Source organism: Capricornis sumatraensis, chromosome 21 (assembly GCF_032405125.1).
Source record: "Capricornis sumatraensis isolate serow.1 chromosome 21, serow.2, whole genome shotgun sequence".
Lineage (NCBI taxonomy): Eukaryota > Metazoa > Chordata > Mammalia > Artiodactyla > Bovidae > Capricornis > Capricornis sumatraensis.
In genome coordinates, this window is record NC_091089.1 from 55,183,862 (window position 1) to 55,208,301 (window position 24,440).

General features: G+C 39.7%; 1 protein-coding gene across 1 annotated transcript in view; it reads left to right on the forward strand.

Moving 5' to 3' along the window:
* The window catches only part of DCC (DCC netrin 1 receptor), an 813,847-nt gene that overhangs the window by 374,446 nt on the left and 414,961 nt on the right, over positions 1–24,440 (forward strand). The window contains 1 exon segment of the mRNA XM_068993780.1: positions 23,338–23,494. Coding sequence (XP_068849881.1) covers positions 23,338–23,494 — 157 coding nt within the window.

A 24,440-nucleotide genomic window follows, 5' to 3' on the forward strand; every position in this document is an offset into this window, starting at 1 on the left:
TGTCCATTAGTCTCCAAAAATCCTCACATAGGGAACCACCCATTCAGGACAAATCTAGGTAAAGCCAGAGGTCAGAGCCAGGAATGAAGCCACAGTGCCACCGATGAAGAGCTGGGGGAGAGGAGGACAATTCAGAGGTCAGCTGCTGGAGTCAGGAGGAGATGTGACTTGGGGTGGAAAAAGTAATGAAGAGGACAGGTCATGCACATGTCAGAGACTGAGGGAGCATGTTCCTGGAGCACCAGCTAGGTTCACGGAGTCAGGCAAGGTGGATATGTGTGCTGTTATGAAAGGATTTATTATAAGCCAATCATAACACAAAAATGGACAAAGGAGCAAGTTGAGGCTGCCTGTCGCTTTCAAGTGTCTGCATTCAAAAGATGTATCTACAGTGAATGATGTTTTGCTGTGCTGTGCGTTTGTTAAAACATCAGCCTATGTGTTGACAAGGCAAAGGTGTGTTAAATATCTATGGATAGTTAGTCCAATAAAGAGGGACGTACACTTAATTATAGTCATTTAATGGTGGCTTTTCTGCTCTAATTATAGTTTTATATAATCTAAACTTGATTTTACTATCTAATAATGAAGTAGCATTTACATGCTGAGTTTTCAGACCCTGTAGGCTTGTGAATTCAACTCTCAGTCCAAATATATAAGCTTGTGTGAATAATATACATGCTTTTCATGAGTATCACATTACTAGTACTTCTCACTTCTTAAATATGGACAAGATTTGTTTGCAAGTCCTTGGAGATGCAGAGATCCACAGAGCTACCTTGAGTGACCCATTTTCTACCCACAAATCTGGATTTTGCTTATCCTGTTGGTGGATCAAAACCTAAGGCGCCCAGTGGGCAGCTTATCTCTTAGTTCAGAATTTGACTCTAGGGCGAGAAGACTCCAATTAAAAAGAAATCTTTTTTTTTTTTTTTGATGCTATTCCGAGTGTTAATTTTTCTTATAGCGATTTACTTTGTGCATATACCTGACCTAGAGATTTCAAAGGAAAGACATACTAAACCCCATTTCTGACCCTGTGACTAGCAATGGGCTTGCAGGAACAAGAGTGACATTCTCCATCAGCAGATGTAGGTGACGTTTGCAAGCATTCAAGGCACACTGAAAATCCTCTCCTTGTGTTTCCTGGCGGCTGAATCTTACTGCTTCATGTCAGTGTTGCCCCGTTGCTGCTTCCTCAGGACCCTTCTTCAGCACTACGACTAGGTTGTTAGGGGGTTGCTGAATAGGCAGCATGTCTGACAAGGAAAATAACACCAGGGACGCATAATTGCTGGAAACTCTCATTCATTTGTTTTTGCTGGTTGAGGACGCGTTTGTGTAATGGCGTCTCCACATCTGTCTGTTCACCAGACATGTGCCATGAGCCTCTGCTTCTTAGCATATTTGACTGAAATCAAACCTATGCCATTCTCTTATTTTCTTAGGCTAAATTTCACTGGTAGAGGGGACGGGGTCGGGGAGGGGCCAGGTTAGGAAAAAAGCTCCTTCCAAAGATGACGTAACTTGGCAACCTTAAGCTCATGAAATGAGAGGAGGGGAAAGATGAAATAAGAATATGGGAAGTCAGGATTCATCCTACAAAACACTCTTTCACTAAGGTTTGTGAATTAAAGGTCACATAGCAAGAATGCTAGCTAAGATGTCATGTTTATTCTATGAGGAAAAGACAATGAAATATGGCATTTTGACTTTGACATCCCTTGTCTCAAGCCTGGATAAAGTTCTCTAGGGGTGTAGGAATCATTTTTTGTGTCTCTACTAATTCTTAATCCATTCTTCCTCTTTTGATGTGATTACAGTGAGGACTACTGCATGTAGGGCTGAGAGCTGAGTTTCATGTATTTTTTTCTCCCCTAAATGTTCCCAAAGCTCTTGTATTTATTTATATTTGTTAGCTTGCCTGAATGGGGGAAATAGTATTCAGCAATTCAAAGATGGCTAAATGGAATAACAGATTTTCACTTCCTAAGGGAACATTTGAGAGATTGAATTGCTCTCAATCTACAAGCCATTCTTTTACACCATTTTCTACTTGGCTAATTGATTATGACAGGTGTCACCTAAGCTCTGCTGCTCAAGCTGGCCTGATGCTAAGACAGAGGCAGAGCAAGCAACCTCTGCTGATGAAACAGAAAAGCTATTCATGGGTATTTTTCTTATTGATTTTTCCAGTATGTGATGTCAGTTAATTACTGAGAGCCATTCACTGAATAAATATAAGCAGACATTATGACTGTATTTTCAATTGATTTCTCTTTCCCTACAAACATGATCAGTGATTTGTTCCTTTTGAGCCAAACAGAAATTGAACTCTCTATGGTTGTAAAATATATGTAAACACTAGATACGAATATATGCCCATAAACAGTGAAACTCCGTGTGATATAGATACAGGTTTGTTTGTGTGGGCAGAGAAGGAGCAACATACCTCATTATTTAAACGCTATTTGGAGAATTACCATAGACTCACCATGTCTCGGTTGATTTTGTTGTTCAGCTGCTAAGCATGTCTGACTCTTTGTGATCCCATGGACTGCAGCGCACCAGGCTTCCCTGTCCTTCACCACCTCCAGGAGCTTGCTCAAACTCATGTCCATTGTGTCAGTGATGCCATCCAACCATCTCATCCTCTGTCATCCCCTTCTCTTCCTGCCTTCAGTCTTTCCCAGCATTAGGGTCTTTTCCAATGAGTCAGCTCTTCACATCAGGTGGCCAAAGTATTGGAGTTTCAGCTTCAGCATCAGTCCTTGCAGTGAATATTCAGGGTTGGTTTACTTTAGGATTGACTGATTTGACTTCCTTGCAGTCCACAGGACTCTTAAAGAGTCTTCTCCAGCACTGCAGTTCAAAAGCACCAAGTCTTTCATAATATTAAATCCTTTGTGCATGAGTGAAAAGTTAATTTTTCTCAGAACATACTCTTAGGAGGAACTGAATTGATGATATCCATGATATATGTTGAATGTTGAGGCTCAAAAGGGCTATCCTGAAGACAGCTGAGACATTCTCTAGTGGGCTTGGTGATCTCCACTTTCCTAGGAAAAGGAGAGCAATACTGACCTTTCTGGAGTTTTACATCTTGACCAACATAATAAATTGCTGTAATAGTTTTCTATTTCTGCATAAAATATTACCACAGGCTTAGCAGCTTAAAATCACATGCCTCCATTACCTCACAGAATCCATGGGCCGGAGCCCAAGAACAGCTCTGTGGAGCTTTCTGTTTCAGGGTCTGACCAAGGTAAATTCCAGACGCTAGTCCTGGTAGAGGGCTCATCAGAAGTTTGACTGGGGAATGGCCCGTTTTCATGCTCTGAAGTTGTTGGCAGAATCTGTCTGTCTGTGGCTGTAGGAGCAAGGGCCCCATCTTCTTACTTCTCATTACCCAGTGGCGGTTCATTTCTTCAAGGCCAGCAGAAGATCTTCTTTCAGTATGCTAAGACAAAGCTGGATAAAATTTTACCTAATAGTGAGAATGGCTCAGTGATAAAGAATCTGCCTGCCAGTACAGGAGAGAGAGGAGAAGCAGGCTCAGTCCCTTGGTCTGGAAGATCCTCTCGAGGAGGAAATGGCAACCCACTCCAGTCTTCTTGCCTGGACAATCCCATGGACAGAGGAAGCTGGTGGGCTGTAGTCCATGGGGTCACAAAGAGTCGGACACAACTCTGAGCAGGCACACAATTATGAGAGTGAGGACTCCCTCATCTTTGTCCTATAAATTAAGGGAGTGCCTGTCTCATCAATTTTGACATATTCTGTTGACCAAGAGTCCAACTGTGTTCAGAGGACATGCAGTTAGTTACCTGAGGTCATGTAGATCACCTTAGGGTAATATCCACCATAGTTGTTTTGCAGAGGGCTCCTGAAATTAGTAATTATTTAGTAATATATTAAAATACATAATGCATCTTTAAGTTTATAAATATATATTTCAGAATGATTTAAGCAGAGGATGACTTAATTTTAGATAGGATTATTAATTAGTACCTTTAAAACTTGATTTAATTTATATGGGTTTGATTTTTATACAAAATCCTGTAGATACTATACAGAATCAGACACATCCTTACAGGCTGCATCAGGCCCTGAAGGAGTTAACATGTCTCTCAAACATTGTCAATTTCCTTCTTCCCCATCCGTAAAATAAGACCTGTAATTTGCAAAATGAATCTGCATTCTTGAGCAGTGACTGAATGAAAAAACTGAGTATTTTAATAATTAGCTATTCAATTATCTTATGGTTGCCTACTGTTTGTAAAATCAAAAACATAATATAAAATAACATAGATCATAATATTAGTTACAGATGTCAGCTTCCTCCTTTTTCCCCGAAGAAAAGGTGTTAATGAATTACTCTAGACTGATTTCTGACATAATTGCCAGGACTGTACAATATATCATTCTACATTTCTGCCAGCGAATTAGCATCTGTGATTCATACAGTGGGAACTTACTGAATTCTATCATGTACTAAATAAACGTTGCTTAGGTTTTCAAAATAACAGGTGGCTCTCCTATACCTTCTAGACTGAAAAGAATTTACAGTTCTGTCATTGAATTAGTGAATATTTCAAAGATGACACTAACGATATGCCTGTGGGTTCATAGCAAAATAAGGCTGCAACTCTGACAAGCTACTAAATACTGCAAATGCATCAATAATTTCCACCTAAGAAATATGACTTTTAATAATTTTAACTCCTTTTTTCTACCTAATAAATATTTTTTCCACCTAATAAATATTTTTTCCTGACAAGTACACAACACTCAGCACTTAATATTCATTTTCAAATACCAAGAAGGCATCTACAGATGGTGTCAGTGTTTATAATATTCTCTGTGCTTGTACATACTGTATGATATCAATTGCAGCCATGAGCTGGGGTCTGCAGGCATTCTCTGCCACTTTATCGGTGACCTTGGGTATATTTCTGAACCTCTCATGATGCGAAACACAGGAGAACCCACTTAAAATGCTCACTGATTTGCGCAGTGCCTGACACATCACTATCATTCAGAAGTCAGTGAGGAGGGGCTTCCCTGGTGGCACAGTGGTTAAGACTTCGCCTTCCAATACAGGGCTTATGGGTTTGATCCCTAGTTAGGGGGCTATGATTCCACATAGCTAGTGGCCAAAAAAAAAAAAAAAAAAAACAAAGAAGAGAATATAGAAACAACAGAAGTAGTATTGTAACAAACTCAATAAAGGCTAAAACAATGTAAAAAAATGTGATGATACACTTTCTTATCCCCATAAACCATTGTTGCCCATCGTTTATCTCATTTTGCAGCCTAAATTGTCCCCCTGGGGCTGCAACTTGCTTGGCACAAAGCAGGAGTGTGAGGGAATTCCCTGATGGTCTAATGGTTAGGACTCTGCTTTCACTGCCGAGGACACAGGTTCAGCCCCTGGTAGGGGAACTGAGATTCCACAAGCCATGTAGTGTGCCCAGTAAAAAAGACAGAGAGAGAGAAAGCAGTAGTGTGTTATTTCTAACTATGCAGCTTTCTTCAGGGATCAGGAAGTTCTTTGACCTCATTCTCCCTGAATGGAAGAGGCAGTGGGAGTTTATGTTGTGATACTTGCCTTTAAAGTGAAGAAATGGAAGCAAATGAAGATTAGTGTTTGGCCAACAGAGTGCCCTGGTGAAACTGGCATTAGTAGGCACCGTCTTGTGACCTAATTCCTAGTTGTGTTTTCCTCCTGGGCATCTCCTTTATTAACAGAAGCTCGTAGGTGCTTCTCATGAGTTAGGCATTATCGTGTGTGCTTTGCTGGTTTTCACTTGCTTGACTTTCAAGGCGGAGTTGGGTACTGTTGTTACCATGCACCGTGTATGTACAGGTGAGGAAACAGGCTCAGAGAGATGAGGTTACCTGTGCGATGACATATACCTGTGATGTGACAGGATGGACTAGTGTCTAGAATCTGTATTTTATGTTTACTTGGGAAAATATTTGCTAGTGAAAAATATGAAGTTGATTATATTTTTTTCTTTGACTGCATCCAAATAATAAATTATGTTTAAATAGGCAGAGCAGAGTTGACCCATGTGCGCGCGCGCACATGCACGCGCGCACACACACACACACACACACACACACACACACACACACACACACACACACACACACACACACACACACACACACACACACACACACACACACACACACACACACACACCCCAAGAGGCCCTAGTAAAATAGCCAGTATGACATAGATGGATTCCCCCAGAGCAATACTCATGTAGCCCTTATAGACTTAGATAGGCAAATTAAAGAAAATGACTCTTAAGAGTCATGCTATCACTTCTTTGGAACTTTTATGGAGGCTCTCCAGGAACACTTACAACCTAAAAAAACTCTCATGCTCAGCTGGAACAAAGTTGTCATTGGAAGCTGTATCTTCAACACCACTGAAGAATTATTAGAGATATCCTCACCATCAAGTGAAGTGCTAGACTGGGTAATTCACACTTCAACCCCACTTGCTCCTCAACAGTGGATGTTGATTCAAATTACACAGATAAATACATGAGCCCTTTCTGGAATCTGTGTTTAACCGCTGTCCAGTGCTGCCTTTCATTCTCAGATTGATTTGTTGATTTTGTTTGTATTTTCTCCCTAGCGATCAAAAACATATCAAATAGTGCCTAGTCTCCCTGCCCTAAGGTCATTAGAGCTTCTACTCTGTTTAACAGTGAATCAGTCACCAAGAAGGGTACGAGAATATGTGCTCCAAGAGAGGAAATACTTATCTTGTCTAGTAGTTTTCCATCCCCTAGAACAGAGCCTGATACTTGGCAGGTGATCAGCAAAAAATATTTTGGTGAATTGAAGATCAGATGGATTGATGAATGAATGGATACATGTATGAATGTGGTATGTACCTTTTTCTCAAGGGAGCTTTTAGTCTACAGAGACAGACTGTAATTCAGATAGATAAAAGGTTTTATGTCTTTTTATTCCTTTCAGATTGTGCGAGGAAACTTTCCACATATAAAACTATTTCAGTCTGGGTGAAACAGATTTGCTCAGTTTTAAAATATATATTAGAAAAACATATGCTAAAATCCAAATTAAACAAGCTTTTATCTGCACCGCTCAGTCTCAACCCAGATTCGTTTAGCAGAGGTGAAAATGAATTCTTTCACAGAAATTATCTTACCATATTTCAGCATGACATTTCCGTATGGGTGGCATTTTTATGAGAGGAAACTGTGAAGGAGAATTAAGAATGGGATGGGGGAGACTGTTGAAGGTGTCCTCATCTTAAGAATGCCCCCCAAAACAGCAGAATGGAAAGAGATCAATAACATGCTGAGTTAATAGTAAGGATTTTAGAAGACAAGTTTTTATTTTCTTATCATCATAAAAAAAACAACAGCATGTGTATATTTTTTAAACTGGGGGCTATTCAATTTGCTCAAAAATAAAGGAGACAGAGTGGATATACTCAACGAGGGAGACTAATCGAGAGCAGAATGAATTTTTGTATGAAGACTAATGAATGCTAAGGAAGAGGAGGAAGGAAATGTCACTGTGTGGTGGAGGCGGTTGGGTTATTGTTTTAAGATTGAAAAGATGAGGTTTGAGGATGGAATTTCACTGAAGTGTATAAAACCAAGAAGGATATGAAATGTGCGCATTGATTTATCTAACAAATCCTAGTATCCTACACCCCAAGGATCTACTCAAAATTTAGAAGTGGTTGTTCTAGCAGGGGCTATAAATATATTACATAGCAGATAATAAATTCAGAGTGAAAATGGTGCAGGAAGCTCCCTAATATGTCATTATGATAACTTATGAGATTTTTAATACATATCGCTAAATTTTACCATTGATATCATGAGGGTTAGTCAAATGCTTATATAGCATGGTCCCTGATGAACCATCCACCAGAGAGAAACCTGCCAGACTTGTTACCTAGTTACATATAGCTTCCTTTTGATGGGGTTATTACGGAGACAAATGACAACGAAAGTGCCTAGTGACTTACATTTCCTATTTCTTAGGGGCTAAAAATTGTGACATGACCTGAATACAAAAAAAATTAGAAAGTAAGAGAATAAAAGTATGTAAATGTAAGTATCCTCCAAAACAACAACAATAAAATTGAGTCATGTTTCTAATCCAATATACATCAAGCAGGGCATAGACAAAAGTGAGCGTGTGCAGTGAGATTCAAAATTATTTCTCATTAGCGACAGTCAGAGATGGGGAAAAGCCTTAGAGGAGAAAGAAGCTGAAGTTTCTGACCAAAGTAGGTTTTACCCATTTGCTGAAATCAAATTACCATATCTAGAGGGCACATTCGGAGAAGGCAATGGCACCCCACTCCAGTACTCTTGCCTGAAGAATCCCATGGAAGGAGGAGCTTGGTGGGCTACTGTCCATGGGTCGCAAAGAGTTGGACACGACTGAGCGAGTTCACTTTCACTTGAGTATTCCATGGCATATATGTACCACAGTGTCTGTATCCATTCATCTGGTGATGGAGATCTAGGTTGCTTCCATGTCCTAGCTATTATAAAAAGTGCTGCGACAAACCCTGGGGTGCATGCATCTCTTTTGGTTATGGTTGTGTCAGGGTCTAAGCCTGGTGATGGAATTGTTGGGTGATATGGTAGTCCTACTCCTAGCTTTTTAAGGAATCTCCATTCCGTAGTGGTTGTAGCAATGTACATTCCCGGCAACAGCACAAAAATGTTCCCTTTCCTCCACATCCCCTCTAGCATTTATTGTTTGTAGGTTTTTAATATCCATCCACAGTTTTTAATTGTATTGCCAATTACTTTAGGGCTAATTACTTCTCATTTTCTTACCATCCTCGATGGCGTTTCCACTCTTTCCTGAGGAAGCACACACAACTCAGAGTTGCCCAGGGCCTGGTCACAGGCTGTAAAACCAACAGTGATGCACACGTCCATCTCCTTACCACACAGGACACGCAGCCTTGGTGATGCTCCAGGTCCATGCTACCTGGGAACTCATCATGCCGGCTTGGACAAAACTGTCTTTCCATTCAGTCACTGGTGGTTTTACTATTAATAGCTGTGAGCAGCTTCACAGTTTGAAAAACAGTGAAACAAGGATCTAGTTTGGAATCCAGAGCGTTACTCCCTCTGATGAAATACAGAGTGGACACACAGCAAGACCAGTGCCAGGTGAAACAGACTCAGCAGCATGAATCATGTGTGCTCTGGGCGGTGGTTTCTGGATTGATGGTTGCAGTCTGAGTGCCTTTGTCTCTCAGGTCTGTGTTTGGGAGTCTGGGTGGTACACGTCCATTTTACCCTCCTCGATTCATCTTTCTACATGGGCTGATAAATGTGCACTCTGACCACACTAAAGAGTCCTGAATCCTAACGTTGCCCTTGTTCATTTTTTTTTTCTTTTTTTAGTTCTTCACTCAGAATGAAATGGTGTACTCCTAAAAGATAAGCATTTTTTTTTTATCATGTGTTTCAGCTTTTTAAAGAAACATCAGAAATAAGAACATTAGGGCTGACCCAGCAACTGTAATTAAAGCAACAGCGCTTCCTTCCCTTTTCTAAATAAACTATTTCTACATACTGTGATTTTTTTTTTTAGATTTACAGAAAGTTATAAAGATATGGCAGAGTTCCTGGATATTTTCACCCAGTTTCTCCCACCATTGATATCTTCCATTATCGTGGTATATTTCTCAAAACTAAGAAACTGATACTTGTACATTACTATGAAATAGACTCTAGAGTTTATGTTGATTTTGCCAGTTTTTCCATTAATACTATTTTTCTGTCTCAAGATCGAGCTCAATGTACTGCTTTCATTTAATTGTCATGTCTCCCCAACTCTGTGATGGTTTTCTATAATGGTTTCTGCCTTTATTTTGTTTTTTTTTTGACCTAAGGATCTTGAATGATACTGGCCAGCTATCCAGTAGACTACATCACAATCTGGGTTTGTCTGACGCTTTCCTCATTTAGACTGAGGTTATGGGTTTTGAGAAGAAACATCACAGAGGCATAATGGCCTCCCTATTGCATAATATCAGGGCTATGAGATTGCTACTCTTCATCACTGGGTATGATCATTTAAGTAGTAAACTAAGTTTGCCAGGGTTTTACCATGAAGTTTGAGTTTTTTCCCCTTTGCATATACTCTTTTCTTTGAAAGCAAGTTACTAAATCTAGCTCATTTCGGCTTCTCTACTTCTGTTTTTAGTATTTACAATCACTTCTATGACTCAGATCTAGCAGAATTACATTGCATTCTCTGTTAATTCTGTAACACATAAAGAATTATTGTACAAGGCAGTGTAGCCTTGTGCTTTTATCTGGATAGGGATATGTCCTCTTCTGAGAGCACAGAATGATTGCTCAGAGATCCTTCACCAGGAAAACTTTTACAGTCCTCAAATTTCCCATCCCTTATCTTTACCCAAAAGACTTGAACCCCAGAAGAGACAGTTGACATATTTGAGTTATGACATAGGACAGTGGCAGAGAGGACCAAAGATGTCTCCTCTGCTTCTTCTTGTTTTGAGTTTGTGTATTTTATTTTCTAGTCATCCTTCAGTGGATTTATTTAAAATGTAATATTGTTATCTCTGTTCAAACACAGCTAGAGTAAGGAGGGAACATTCATAACTACACCGTCATGCTTATTAAGAAATAGCTACAGAATCCCAAACTATATATTTGTAATATAGAAATGTTTCAGTAAGTGTGGCATGGAGCTCTGAACTCTGTAATTTTTTCCCCCCTCTGTCAAAATATTTACTTGTGAACATAGTATATCATTTACTCTTAACTTTACATAACCAAAGGTGTGAGAATGATGGTTTCTTTCTCACTGAAACTTAATGAATTTTTGTATTCCTGAAGGTAAAGGTCACAGTACTTTGTATTTTTATGTTAACATCCATTATATTGAAATAATTATTTTTAGTGAAATTGTGTTGCTAGGAGTGAAATAGATAACTAATAAGGACTTACTGTGTAGCACAGGGACATATATTTAATATCTTGTGATAACCTATTAATAGAATAAAAAAGAATATATATATATACACACACACATATGGAAAGAGAGGGAGAGAGAGAACTGAATCACTTCACTGTATACCTGGAAGTAACACAACATTGTAAATCAACTGTACTTCAGTAAAAATGTAAAAACTAAAAACAGTAATTGCTCTGAGGAGGAAATAATAATAGGAATTTTCAAATACATTGAAATAAAAGTTATATACTAACATTACTGCCCCATCTTTTCAAACTTTGTTTCTTGGTTAGTTTAATTGATTTGTGACAGCTGTTTGCATACTAGACAAGCCAATCCTTTGTATTATTACTAAAAATATTGCGCCAGTTTGTCATTCGTGTTTCAGTCTCATTTATTATGCTTTTCCATACAAAAGTTTTAGTTCCAGTACAGTCATATTTATCAAGATTTTTCTTTGATTTCTGTCCTTGTCATATTCTTAGAAATGCCTCCTTACTTCGATAGCTGAGAATATAAGTATATTCCCCTCTGTTTTTCTTGAGCAGCTTTCAGAATTTTTTTTCACATTTATTTCTGCCCACACTGTTCTGGCCTGTTGTTCTTTATGTAGCCTCTTTGCAATACTGCACAGAAAGTTAAGCGTCTTATCCAGGATCACACAGAGACCATGTTGCTGAACCCTGTTTGACTCTGGTGAACCCTTGTGCTTCATTGTCAGAGCTGTCTCTCAAGGTGGATATTCATAAATCTTTCTAGTGTAAATTTCCACCCTAAGATTATTAAGCCTTCTGTACAAGGACAGTATATACCTTTGCTCAATGTAGACAATGCTGATGTTTATTAAGACAGTAAAATAGTCACAACAGGGGCTAGTGGCACGTGTGCTCCTCTTTATTTTTAGACTCTGTCTTTAACTGAATTCAAAGTACTTTATGAGCGTCATCTGCTGTATTTCGTATCTTCATGGTCAAACTAAAGAAGAAGCATGTTCGGGCTACATTTTGACACTGGGGGGACAATTTCAGAGACAAGAAGTGTTATAGTAAGGTCATGTAATCAATAGTGACCTTGGCACAGAATTCTATTAGTTTTGAACCTCCTGTATTCAATAATGACCCTAATTGGGCTTCCCTTGTGGCTCAGCGGGTAAAGAATCTGCCTGCGATGCAGGAGACCTGGGTTGGGAAGATCCCCTAGAGAAGGGAAAGGCTACCCAATCCAGTATTCTGGCCTGGAGAATTCCATGGACTGTATAGTCCATGGGGTTGCAAAGACTGAGTGACCTTCACTTTCACTTTCTAATTCTGAACTTTTTCTGTATCATGTTTCCTCTTTTATTAACTTTAAAGTTTTACTTTTTTTAAATTTAGTTTTGGCTATACTGGGTCTCCATTGCTGCGTGTGGGCTTTCTCCATTTGCAGGGAGTGAGGGGTACTCTCTGCTTACTGTGCTTGGAATCCTTATTGCAGGGGCATCTCTCGCTGCAGAGCACAAGCTCTAAGGCGCACAGGCTCCACTAGCTGTGGCTCCTGGGCTTCGTTAGTTGTGGCGCGTGGGCTTAGTGGTCCCACGACATGTGGAATCTTCCCAAACGAAGGATGGAAGGCATCCCCTACACTGGCAGGTGAATTCTTCACCACTGAACCATAAGGGAAGGCCGTCATTGGGTTCCAAATTCAGTCTCAAATGTAGATGAGTCACTTTCAGAGGAAAAAGGGGAGAAAGAGAGAAATTTCTTAAAAAGTAGAAAAAGGAAGAGAGAGAAGAGACAGAGAAAGGAGTCACTGTTGCTTCCTAGGATGATGAAACCTTAGTAACAGCAACTTCAGGGATTAACCCATTTGCACGCTTGCCCAGCTACTAACTGATGGAGAATATAGGCTGTCTCCTAATTGCAATCCCAAGATTTATTTTTACTTTACTTCAGAAAAAAAAAAAAATGGCATCCATCCTTCCTCTTACTTGATGCTGGTGAACATGTGAACACAGGTCAAGCACATATTGAGTTGGCCGGAAAGTCTGTTGAGATGTTTCTGTAAGATGGTGTGAAAAGCTTGACCCAACATTTTGGCCAACCCGGTATTTTGCTTTAGCTTGTGTAGTAGTCAGGAGTCAAACTTAAAATAGATACTTTTATTATGGTGAACGAATACCTGTATCTTATTTTTCAGAATTTTGCATGCCTTTTGTTATTTTTGTATTACTGGATAAATTTACCAACTATAATTCTAATTGATATGGGTCTTTAGGTAAAGCAACACATTGAATGATTGAAAAAAAAATACTAACAAGACTTTTGAAAAGATCTACCTTTTCTGTAAGAATTAATATTGTTCTATTTAGAGTGACCTGGGGAAATACTGGCATTTGATGCGAATCCACAATTTATGATTATGTATTGTCTTTATTAATCAGTAATCTCTAGTGGTTATTTATTTTGGTTTTTTTTACTTAATGGACTTGGAAAATGAATGTTACGTTCAGGCCAATAAGCTTCTATTTTGGTTTACAGCTTTAGTACCATTTTCCTCACTTTTCTTTTGAAAAGAAAAAAGAATGAGCAAACAGGAGTAGTCACTTCACTCTGGTTGCAATTTCTCCACACACACCATCTTACTTCCTAGAGAGGGGACTAGAATAAACCTAGTATATACGTTTAGAAGGACACATTCAAATACGGACCTACTGTATAGCACTGGAAACTCTACCCAATGCTCTGTAGTGACCTATATGGGAAAAGAATCAAAAAAAGACCGGAGATACACATATATATCTGATTCACTTTGCTGAACATCTGAAACTAACACAACACTGCAAATCAACTATGTTCCAATAAATTTTTCTTTTTCAAAAGAGGGAGAGATCCAAGGAACCATCATTCATGCCCACACTCTGCTCCCTGTTGTTTCGTGGTGGCTTTATAGCAGTGAGATAAGGCTCTACTTGTATAAACTTGATTGAAATAAGTATTAATTTATCATTGCTTCATGTCCTCCGTTATTCTTTTTTGTTTTTATTTCCCTTTGTTCTGGTAGCTATAAAATTCCAAGGTGAATAGATAGAGGTTAGAGCCACGTATGCGGCACCAAGATGCCCAGGAACCCTCCTCGTCCTGCCAGGTCCCCAGCCTTCAGTGTCCCCGCACCCACTCTCATCCTGTCCATAGGAGATATAACATCTGGCCAACCTGTCTGTCTGAAACTCTGATTCTCAAAGACATTTCATAACGTTGAAAGTAGCTGTCCTGGCAGTGAGTGTTTCCACTGCTACGCTTACACAGCACCCTTAAATATAACCTAAAAATCTATTTTAAATCCAGTGGACCGAGTTGAAAGTTTGCCATCAGTAGAACTCAGTGAACCATCAAATGTAATTGGAGTTTTGTGTTTTGTTTTGTTTTATTCCCTTGTTATTTGGTATTCTGAAACAGTAAAAGCAGTTGTTAAAAGTACCTGCAGTACTAAAGACCGTAACTTAAACCATTAGTTCTTATTTAATTTGCATTACCTTCAATTTGAAAAGACCCTAGTGCTGGAAAAGATTGAAGGCAGGAGGAAAAGGGGACGACAGAGGATGAAATGGTTGGGTGGCATCACCGACCTGATGGACATGAGTTTGAGTGAACTCCGGGAGTTGGTGATGGACAGGGAGGCCTGGAGTGCTGCAGTCCACGGGGTTGCAAAGAGTCAGACATGACTGAGCAACTGAACTGAACTGACTGACCTTCAATTTGGGCTTCCCTTGTGGCTCAGCTGGTAAGAATCCACCTGCAATGTGGGAGACCTGAGCTTGATCCCCGGGTTGGGGATGTCCCCTGGAGAAGGAAAAGGCTACCCACTCTAGTAGTCTGACTTGGAGAATTCCATGGACTGTATGAGTCCATGGGGTTGCAAAGAGTTGGACACGACTGAGTGACTTTCACCTTCAATTTACATTTCCTTGAGTTTCTTACTGGAAAAATTCAGTTACTTAACAAAAAATATTTAAATGCTCTAGCACAGAGCTTGTTTTTTTTTTCCTTAGCAAATGAGTCTGTCTGCTATTTTCATTGATAGTGTCTTATTACCAAAGGAAACTGCATGGAAAAGCACTGCTTCTTAAAGCCTGCCACGCTGATCTGTATCTTTAGATTATCTGAGCTGTGTTCTCTGGATGTTCTCCATGGTTGGCGAAGAGGGCTGCAGGGCAGCTGGGGCGAAGCACTATATGGTTGGGATGAGGTGAGTGACGGTGAAGTCCCACGAGGGTTGGAAGGAGCGGTGCCGCTTGTCAGTCTTTATCCCTCGAGGAAGCTCTGATGAAGGGAAATGATTGAAACGGCATGTTTGGGGTCCCTAGCATGGAGAAAGGATAAACAATGCCTAGGAATTCAATGACATCACCTCAACGGAAAGCCTGGAAACAAAGGGAGCTGGGGGTTGGATAGAAGCCTAGCTTTCCTGCAGTTGGTGAAAGGTGCTAGGGAGAGACGTTGATGGGAGAGATGATTACAAATGTCTCATGAAGCCCTGGAGCAGTGACAAGATGAAAAGGGTACCATGATTAGCAAGGATATCCAGGGAAGGAAAAAAGACCTGAAATGAAGCAAATTCTTAGAGGAGGGGACATGTGGGATGAGAAAAAGGGAAATTAAAGGATGATTTTTCTTCCCCCCTCTCTGTTACCTGGTAAAGGAAAAAGGGAGAGAGATTGAGGGACCAGGTTCTGTCCTTGGATATAGGAAGCACTCTTCTCTCCATATCACTTGACCTATCAGAGCCCAAATTGTTCTTAGAGCCTTTCTAGTAGGATTTCTAGATTTCTAGACAGACAACTTGACACTGGGCCAGCCAAAACAGACTTTCTGCTCCCTGCGTCTAAAGATAGAGAAATTTAAAAACCACTATTTATTGAATACAAAGTATAGACTTGAGACTGTGCTGCCCTTAAAATCCATCTCTCACCATCACTTAACCCTGTGTATTAAATGTTTTGGATCAGTTTTTAAATGTGGAAAATAAGCTTTAGAGAAGATAAATAACTTCCCATTTCATATAAATTAAAAAAAAAAAACAAACAGAAAAATACAAGTCACATAGTCACAAAGCTTCAGAGCTGAGATCTGACATCTTATCTATTTAATCATGATTTTCTAGTCACAACCATTTGTTTGCATAAATAATAGATTGACCACCTCCAAAAACTGCCTGTGGCCCTTCCTAAATTTTGGATAAACTCTTTAAAAGGTATTTTCCTAATTAAAGGGAAAAGAAAGAAAGCATTAAAAGCATATAATGTATGTGTTTACACATATACAGTGTACAGCTTTGACTAAAAATATTTATTCACAAAGGTGCTGGTTGACCAATTCACCAGATACTGTTTTTTCTTCTCATTTTGTCTTTTGAAAAGATTTTAAGTTCTGAGAGATGTATGTAGTTCTCTCTGCTGAGACGATAATACTTTCTAGAATTTGTTTTTCTTCTTATCTCTCTGGGTGGCCATAGGTAATTCTTCTTAGCATACTACCTTGGTCTGGCAATTCTCTTTGATGTACAATCCTGGGATAAGCATCACATTTCTTATAATAGATCCTCAGATCAGGACAAACCAGCTTTCTTGGCTTCTTTTCTGGAAGTGTTATCACTCTTGGAAATATTCCCACATAAACATAACTTTTACGATTGTTTGGCACATCATTGGATTTCAGAAAGTTATTTCCCCACTCCATTTGATCCAAAATGAAGTATTTTCACCCCTAACCTACATTCCCTGGAAACCTTCCTCTGAGCTCAGTATTTCACTCCACTCTGTGATTTATTTGTTGCTCTTATTGAGTCACTAAGTTGTGCCCAGGTCGTTTGCGACCCCTGTGGACTAGTCTGCCAGTCTCCTCCTGTCCATGCGATTTCCCAGGCAAGAATACTAGACTGGGCTGCCATTTCTTTCTCCAGGGCATCTTCCCTACCCAGGGATCAAACGTGCATCTCCTGCATTGACAGCTGGGTTCTTTACCATGAGCCACCAGGGAAGCCCTGATAATTTATTCACAGAGCAATAATGAATAACATAACCAGTTTGCAGTGATAGCTCAGTCCCCTGCCTGTACCTAATCTCAAATAACCATTTTCATGGTGGTATTAATGAAGTAATCTAATCAAGTCTAAACATTGTAATTTGACAAATTTGTAAAGCCTTTCATTTAGCTAATATTGCAGAAATGACTAAATACACTGCAGTTTAGATTTGGAGATTAAGCTGTGGTGGATGGTTTAGACCAGGTTCCTACTCTTACCAAGCATCTTCTTTAGGATAGGATGCCGAAGCATGAGTAGACCACCGCAGTGCGGCGGCGGAAGCATCCTGCTGCTGCTGCTGCTAAGTCACTCCAGTCGTGTCCGACCCTGTGTGACCCCATAAACGGCAACTCACCAGGCCTCCCTGTCCCTGGGATTCTCCAGGCAAGAACACTGGAGTGGGTTGCCGTTTCCTTCTCCAGTGCATGAAAGTGAAAAGTGAAAGTGAAGTCGCTCAGTCGTGTCCGACTCTTAGCCATCCCATGGACTGCAGCCCACCAGGCTCCTCCGTCCATGGGATTTTCCAGGCAAGAGTACCAGAGTGGGTTGTCATTGCCTTCTCCAAGGAAGTGTCCTGAGGGGATGCTTATTCTCGTTCTGTGAAAGCTCAGCAGAGGCACCTAAGCCAGGATGGGGATCAGTGAGGTGACTCCCAGGCTGAACTCTGAAGAAGTCAGGTCAGAGCCGCAAAGCAGTTGGGAGGAGGAAGGCCATCCACCTCAAGTTCAGCACAGGGAGGTACAGAGGTGAAAGCCCCAGGTTTTCATGGGACCCAGAAAATTCAGCTTGGAGAGCTGAGAGGTAGCAGGGAGCCAGCCTGCAACCCCAAGGCCTTTGGAAACACCTCAAGGCTAGCTCTTCCACCCTAGAGACCTTCATCTTTATCAGGCTTACTGCTGTTCAAGCAACTGTAAAAGTAACCTGGGATGGAAGGCATGTGTTGGAGGTGGGAAGAGATGGGTCATTGAGGGCAAAGGAGGGGCAGGGAGATTCCCAGGCCAGCCTTCCTCTCTGGAATCCGGAAATAGATTGAAACAGGTCATCCTCACCCCTTGCCTTGCACATCCTCTTCCCTCTGTGAATATCAAGTCAGTTTATGACTGAATGCATCCATTGATTTGTCAAAGAAAATTCCAACATGTATCATTCAATTCCATAGCACTATTACTATGGACAGTTTATAGATTGATCAATTAAATAGGTTTCTGGGAAAAGACTAGAAATGGTTTAGTGGAAAAGTGTGGTCTGATTTCTGAACAATCGCCCTGAGAAAAAATTTAGAATGGAAATTGTTTGTAAGAGACTGCCTCAAACTTTATAATTGTCCTACATTTTATATACCTTATGTCTTCAAATTAGTTCCCTCTTCCTTTAAGACAAAATTCATGGTTTAAAAATAATTCTTCACTCCAAGTATAACAATAGGAAATTGTAGACATTTAATAAATGTTGGTGACTTATGTTTGGATACTAACCCAATATTAATTATTTTATGTAAAGACTTAGATTTAATAGAGTTAATTAATTGCTGTCAAGTATTAAGTGGAAAATGACTTAAGATCACTATTTTTAATTCACATTTCATAGCTTTACTAAATTTTTTAATATACTAGCTCAAAAGCCATGATTCTTTGAATTTTGAAAATAACATGAAACTTTAGAAGAAAATGTTAGTCTTTGTCATTTTCAACTCTATATATACAAACTTTTTTTGGTAAGCTTGTGAAATTAATTTGTGAACTATAAAAACTGCAAACTAAAGTTTAAATGTTACCTACTTCTCCATTTAGACAACTAAATAGATGTTTGCCCTTAGCACAGTTAGATGATCCTGTCATTTTACTGATGTTCTCTATTTATATTTTATTTAAAAAAATATCAAGTTAATAAAGAAACACAGCAAATAATGTATCTGGTTGAGCTGCATTTATGATGTTTTAGTTTATGACATGCGGAGTAACAGAGAAGTGAGCCTATTGGTTTTTTGTTTAATGCAAATTAAATATTTTTGTGTTTTTATGAATATATCTTATCTTTCATATCTCTTACAGAGTTACAGGTTGAGCACTGAGAATAAGCTTGGAGAAAACTTAATGTCCATAAACACTGTATATTAAAAATCTGATGGAAAAAATGTCTTTGATATTTAAAAGGGAATGTAGCCTTACAGAAAAATTAACCCAATATTGTAATTGTTATCAATGCTATTGCAATGACCTCACAAAAATGTTATTTAATGATTTAGGTTTTAAAACTGTTCTTTAGATTTATATTATCCTCTGAAATCATCTCCTGTTTTGGATTTTGCTATGATAAAATTTTTTTAAAAGAGATCCTTTAATAAAAGAAAGAAGACTAGGTTATAGTGTGGCAAATTCACCTCTTCTTCTCCATGACAACAGATAAAGAAGCTGTAACCATGACAACAGTAATGGGCCAGGGAGATTAGGGGCAGACTGGAGATTAGGCCTCCAAGAGCAAAGAAGAGACGTCCTGATTGGCTCTTTATTGAGACCTTATGTGAAGACAAGTTACTGTTGAGAGAAAGCATGGAGGATTAGCAAGAACAAAATGATTGCCCCTGTATCAAGTAAGAAGTCTTTCTTTTGTTAAAAATCTGTCCGTTCCTTTTCATATAACAACTGTTGAAATTGAGGTAAAGAGTCCATGATTAATTTTAGTCTGATCTTGATTTGATAAATCGAGTCTAAACTAATTGTGTAAGAAGATACTTTGGAAGCCTGGAGTGAAAAGCATCTGAGTGAACCCCCTCACAGATCCTCACTCCCTCCAGCAGTTTCCTTCTTGGCAGCCCCTGAAGGGTGGAGAAACCAGCTCATTTTTGATGTGGTACTCCCATAAGCAGAGTGCTCTTGGGGAAGAAGGATTTGAAAATTTATCTCCTGTTATTTTAAAGCTTATCTTTTTGACTTCTTAAAAATTCTCAAATGATTTTTCCAAGTCATCATTGTTTACATTTTGTTTAAAAAATTTTTTTGTAAAAAAAAAGTCTTAAAAGGATCCCATATTTGATGAGATGTATAGGTATTACCTTTGAGAAAATGTACTGTCTATGATTTCACATGGATGCCTTGATAATGGGGGTATTCATTATTTTTGAAGTAATAAATTTATAGACATGAGAGTATTTGGTCAAATGGTGTGAATATTTTTTTCATTTTAAAGCCTTTTGCCAAATTGAATTCTAAAGAGATTGTATTCTTATAGACTTCAGCTGACAGCATAGAGCTTGCCATACCCTGACTAATACTACATACGAACATTCTTTAAAGTCTTGCTACCCTGACAGATTTTTAAATAGACTTTATTCTGACTTTTAGATTTTATTTAAATGTTCATTTCTTTTATTGTCAGGTTGAATCTTGTTTTTAATAAAATTCATTATTTGATTTTCAGACATTCATGTTTATAATAGATATTAACTGTATGCCTGTTAGCTATTCTACAAATACTATGAGTCAGTCTTTACAGAGGAAACACACCTAAAGTAAGTCAAGAAGAAAGGAGGATTTAAGTGAATGAAACGGACTTGTTTAAGTGGGAACTGCCTGTGCCGCGGCCCTGGGGAACCGCAAGTGGCTCAGCCTGGAGAGAGCATGATCAGTATCAGCATCAAAATGCAGTGTGCATCCAGGCGAGCCCCACGAGGAGAGTGGCCTCATCTCCTCCGCCCTAGGAGGGCTGCAGAGGATAGGTGCTTGCTGAATATTGGCCGAGGGAGCAGAGCTAATGTGACCATGAGCAAGTCTCTGCCCAAAGCTGTTATTTTTCTGGCAACAGAACACCTGAGGCTGTTGTGCGGGAAAGCGAACGCTCTGGAATTACACTCAGCTTACGGTGGAGGAAGTAGGTAGATAAACCCCCCAGTGTGTGTCTCCAGAGGCCTGTGCGGCCTTGGCTCCCAGAGTCCCCAGGGAGGGTGCGCTTCAGTCACCCTCAGTGGCAATCCGCCAGGGGGCGCCCTCTTTCCAGCCTTCCCTCCCGGCCCTGGTTCCTTCCCGATTCCTCACGGGTCTTTCCTGGGATCACGGTCCAAACAAAGCGTGCGCACTTTGGGCGTCTGTGCGCGCGCGCGAAGGCAAACCAAGAAAAAGGACAGACGGGAGCAAGGCCGGCCGGCAGATTGAGAAGCTCGCGTTTCTCTGAAGTAACGAGGAAGCACAGAGGAGAAAGATGAGAGAGTGATGAGCCGGTGTGTCTTCATACACGTAGATGCTGGTCGCTGTACAGAGAATGAATTCAAGGGAGATGAGTGGAAGGTAAACGGGGGAACTGGAAGGCCGTGGTGGCGAGTCTGGTGAGAGAGAATGACCGTGTGGAGAGGAGACAGAACAGAGGTAGCAGGTGCCTCCATGAAGGGGAATCCTCGCAGGGGCGAGTGAGGGACAGTCAGGAAGAGGGGATACATGTTTAGGGTTGTAGGCTACAGATTTGAGAAGACACGTAGACACAGCTAGGTCAAGCGGCCCTGGAGGAGAAGCCGCCTGAGGGGGAATGATAAATTCACTTCAGCATGAGAGTTTGAGCTGTCCACGGTGTGCGGAAGCAAAGGTTTGTGTTAAGGAGTTTAACGCCGGTATTTTTAACAGAGATGCTCCTTACCTGGCATCAGTCTGTCCCCTCCCCTTATTACTCCATCATGAAAGTTGACTCACCACCAGTCTTCCATTCATTTCAAATACCATGCTGATCAAGAAAGCAGGGGGGAATTGTATCTGCAAAGAAGCTGGCTAAGAATCTGTGCAGCGAGAAATAACCGAAAGCTTTTTGCAGCTCTTGAAAACCTCTTTCTAACTGTATTATAAACTGGTTAAGTTTCCAGGACCTTTGGGAAATAAGAGAACCCCCTGCCTCCCAAATGGATTTTCCAGTGAACAGGAGTTTAGTTCACAGCAGGAATGCCCACTCAACTAGCCCCTGGAGAAAGTAAATGCAAGAATGGAGACTAACTTCAGTAAGAATCAAAGAAAATGGCCCACCAAAGCCAGTTTGAAGATTAAATGTAGACAAATGGGTACTTGTGCTTTGGGGCCAGAAATCACCTGTCAAAATGAAATATATGTTCCTTAGACTTGGGGACTTGAACAAATAAGAAAATGGAAATATCCAGCAAATATTAATCATGAATTCACAAACACATACACACACACAAACATACTCTCATTTAACTGCAAACATCTGTTAAAGATTATAAATGCCCCTAAGATATTTGAAAAACCAGTTTTCCTCCTGTGGATGATTCAGTTATTCCTATAAATAACAGTCATTGAATTTGGATATAAATATGGTGATACTCAACAAGCATGGTACAATGGTAATTCTTGATGTCCAGTGGAATTTTTAGTCTTTCCTTCTATAATCATTGCTAGTAGAATTGCTTCTACTTGTTATATCTTTCAACATTTAGTTTGCTACTTTTAATTTCGTGTGCTCATTGGAAACAGTAAAACAAGGTCCTTCACATTGTATCTAGAATGATGTAAAGGGGCAGTTGGAGTGGAATAAGATTTTATAGTAACTGCTTGGTTATCTAAAGCATGTGTCAGTACTTGGCAGAAATTCCCTGGTAGGCCAGTGGTTAGGACTCAGTGCTGCTGATGCCTGGGTTCAATCCCTGGTCGATGGACTAAAATCCCACAAGCCATGGGGTGTAGCCAAACCTGTAGTAAGTCTATATTCCCTGTTTTATGCTGAAACTGAACATTTTTGCCTATCGTCATGAATCCCTTTAGCAGTAGAAACTGGCCATATATGATAGAATCGTGTTGTTAGTTTGCCGATATTTTATGAACTCCAAGAAATCCTAATACATTTTTTATTGAGATATAGTTGGTTTACAGTATTGTGTTAGTTTCAATTGTACAACAAAGTGATTTGGATATATATATTTTTTTCTGAAATATCTGTGTGTGTTATATATATGTATGTATTTTTTTCCCATATAGGTTACTAAAAACAAATTCAGTATAGTTCCCCATGCTACACAGTAGGTCCTTGTTGGTTATCTATGTTATATATAGTAGTCGGGGAGGGATAATTTAAGAGTTTGAAATGAAACATAAACACTCTAATATACCTTCGGTTCCACTACTGCGTCTTTGGTTTCTCTTTCCTTCCTTCCTTTAGAATGGATGGGAATGCACCATTCCGTGTTTGCTGACGGGCCTTCCTTGCCTTCCTGCACATTTCCTGCCCATGTCCCCTCACTTCTGACACCCTCCTCTCCTTCCTTTGTAGCCATCCTGAGCTCCAGCGTCCTCCCATCCGCTCCCAGAGACGTGGTCCCTGTCCTGGTCTCTAGTCGGTTTGTCCGTCTCAGCTGGCGCCCACCTGCAGAAGCAAAAGGGAACGTTCAAACTTTCACGGTCTTCTACTCCAGGGAAGGTGACAACAGGTAGGTGCAACCAAGAAATTCAGCTCAACCCACCATATCTTCAAATGTAGACTGTGGGGTGATGGTGGCTGGAGGTCTTGAGCAGGATTTTGGAGACCGTGAGAAATCTCTGCCCTCTGCCTTTCGCTTGTTATTCAGTGGAGATAATTGAGTTGCTTGTGTGGCTTTTTTAAAGCAGGATTGTGTACAGAAGCAAATTCAGGGTTTTTATTTTTTATTTTCAGTACATTGAGTCTACTCATAAAAACATTCTAAAAATGTACAACTTTTCCTTTTAAACAAAATATAGTAAAACATTTTTTTTAAACCCAAATAGACTATTTGACACTTACAATTAAAAATCAAAGTAGCAGAATATTAAATATTTACAAAACTGTTTCTTTAAAGATATGTGTAAAGTTACATGCAATTGAGTTGGCATAAAAGAATGGCTCAAAAATGGGAGGTTTTCCCTCGTTCCTAAAAATAAAATACATCCAGTAGAAGCTGTGTGGATGAGTTTTTTAGTTTTAGTACCAAAGCCTCTCTTTGTGCATCTAAGAACTTTAGATGTATGAGGGGCTTCTTATAACAGCAGGGTGAGGTGTCCGGTGCAAATTCAATTATTTATAGAAAACTTCTTTGAAAAAAGACAAGCATGTAAATATGTGCTATCAGGCTTTGTTTAAGTCTCTTTGATTGTCAAAGTGTTAAACAGAATTCTTAATTAAGAATTAAGCTACGTATTGATAGAATCAAATGTGGGAGAACCAGTGTGGTGAGGTTGCAGCCTCAGCTCTGTCACTGACATGAGGCGATCTCCAGAAAACCACATAACTTCTCTGAGCCTCGTTTCATTCTTGAATAAAGAGAAGCTAGTAGTACTTACCTTAAAAGTTTTTGTTATGATTAAATTAGGCTACAATTATAAAAGTCACTCAAGAGCAGGAGTCTTTAATGTTATTGT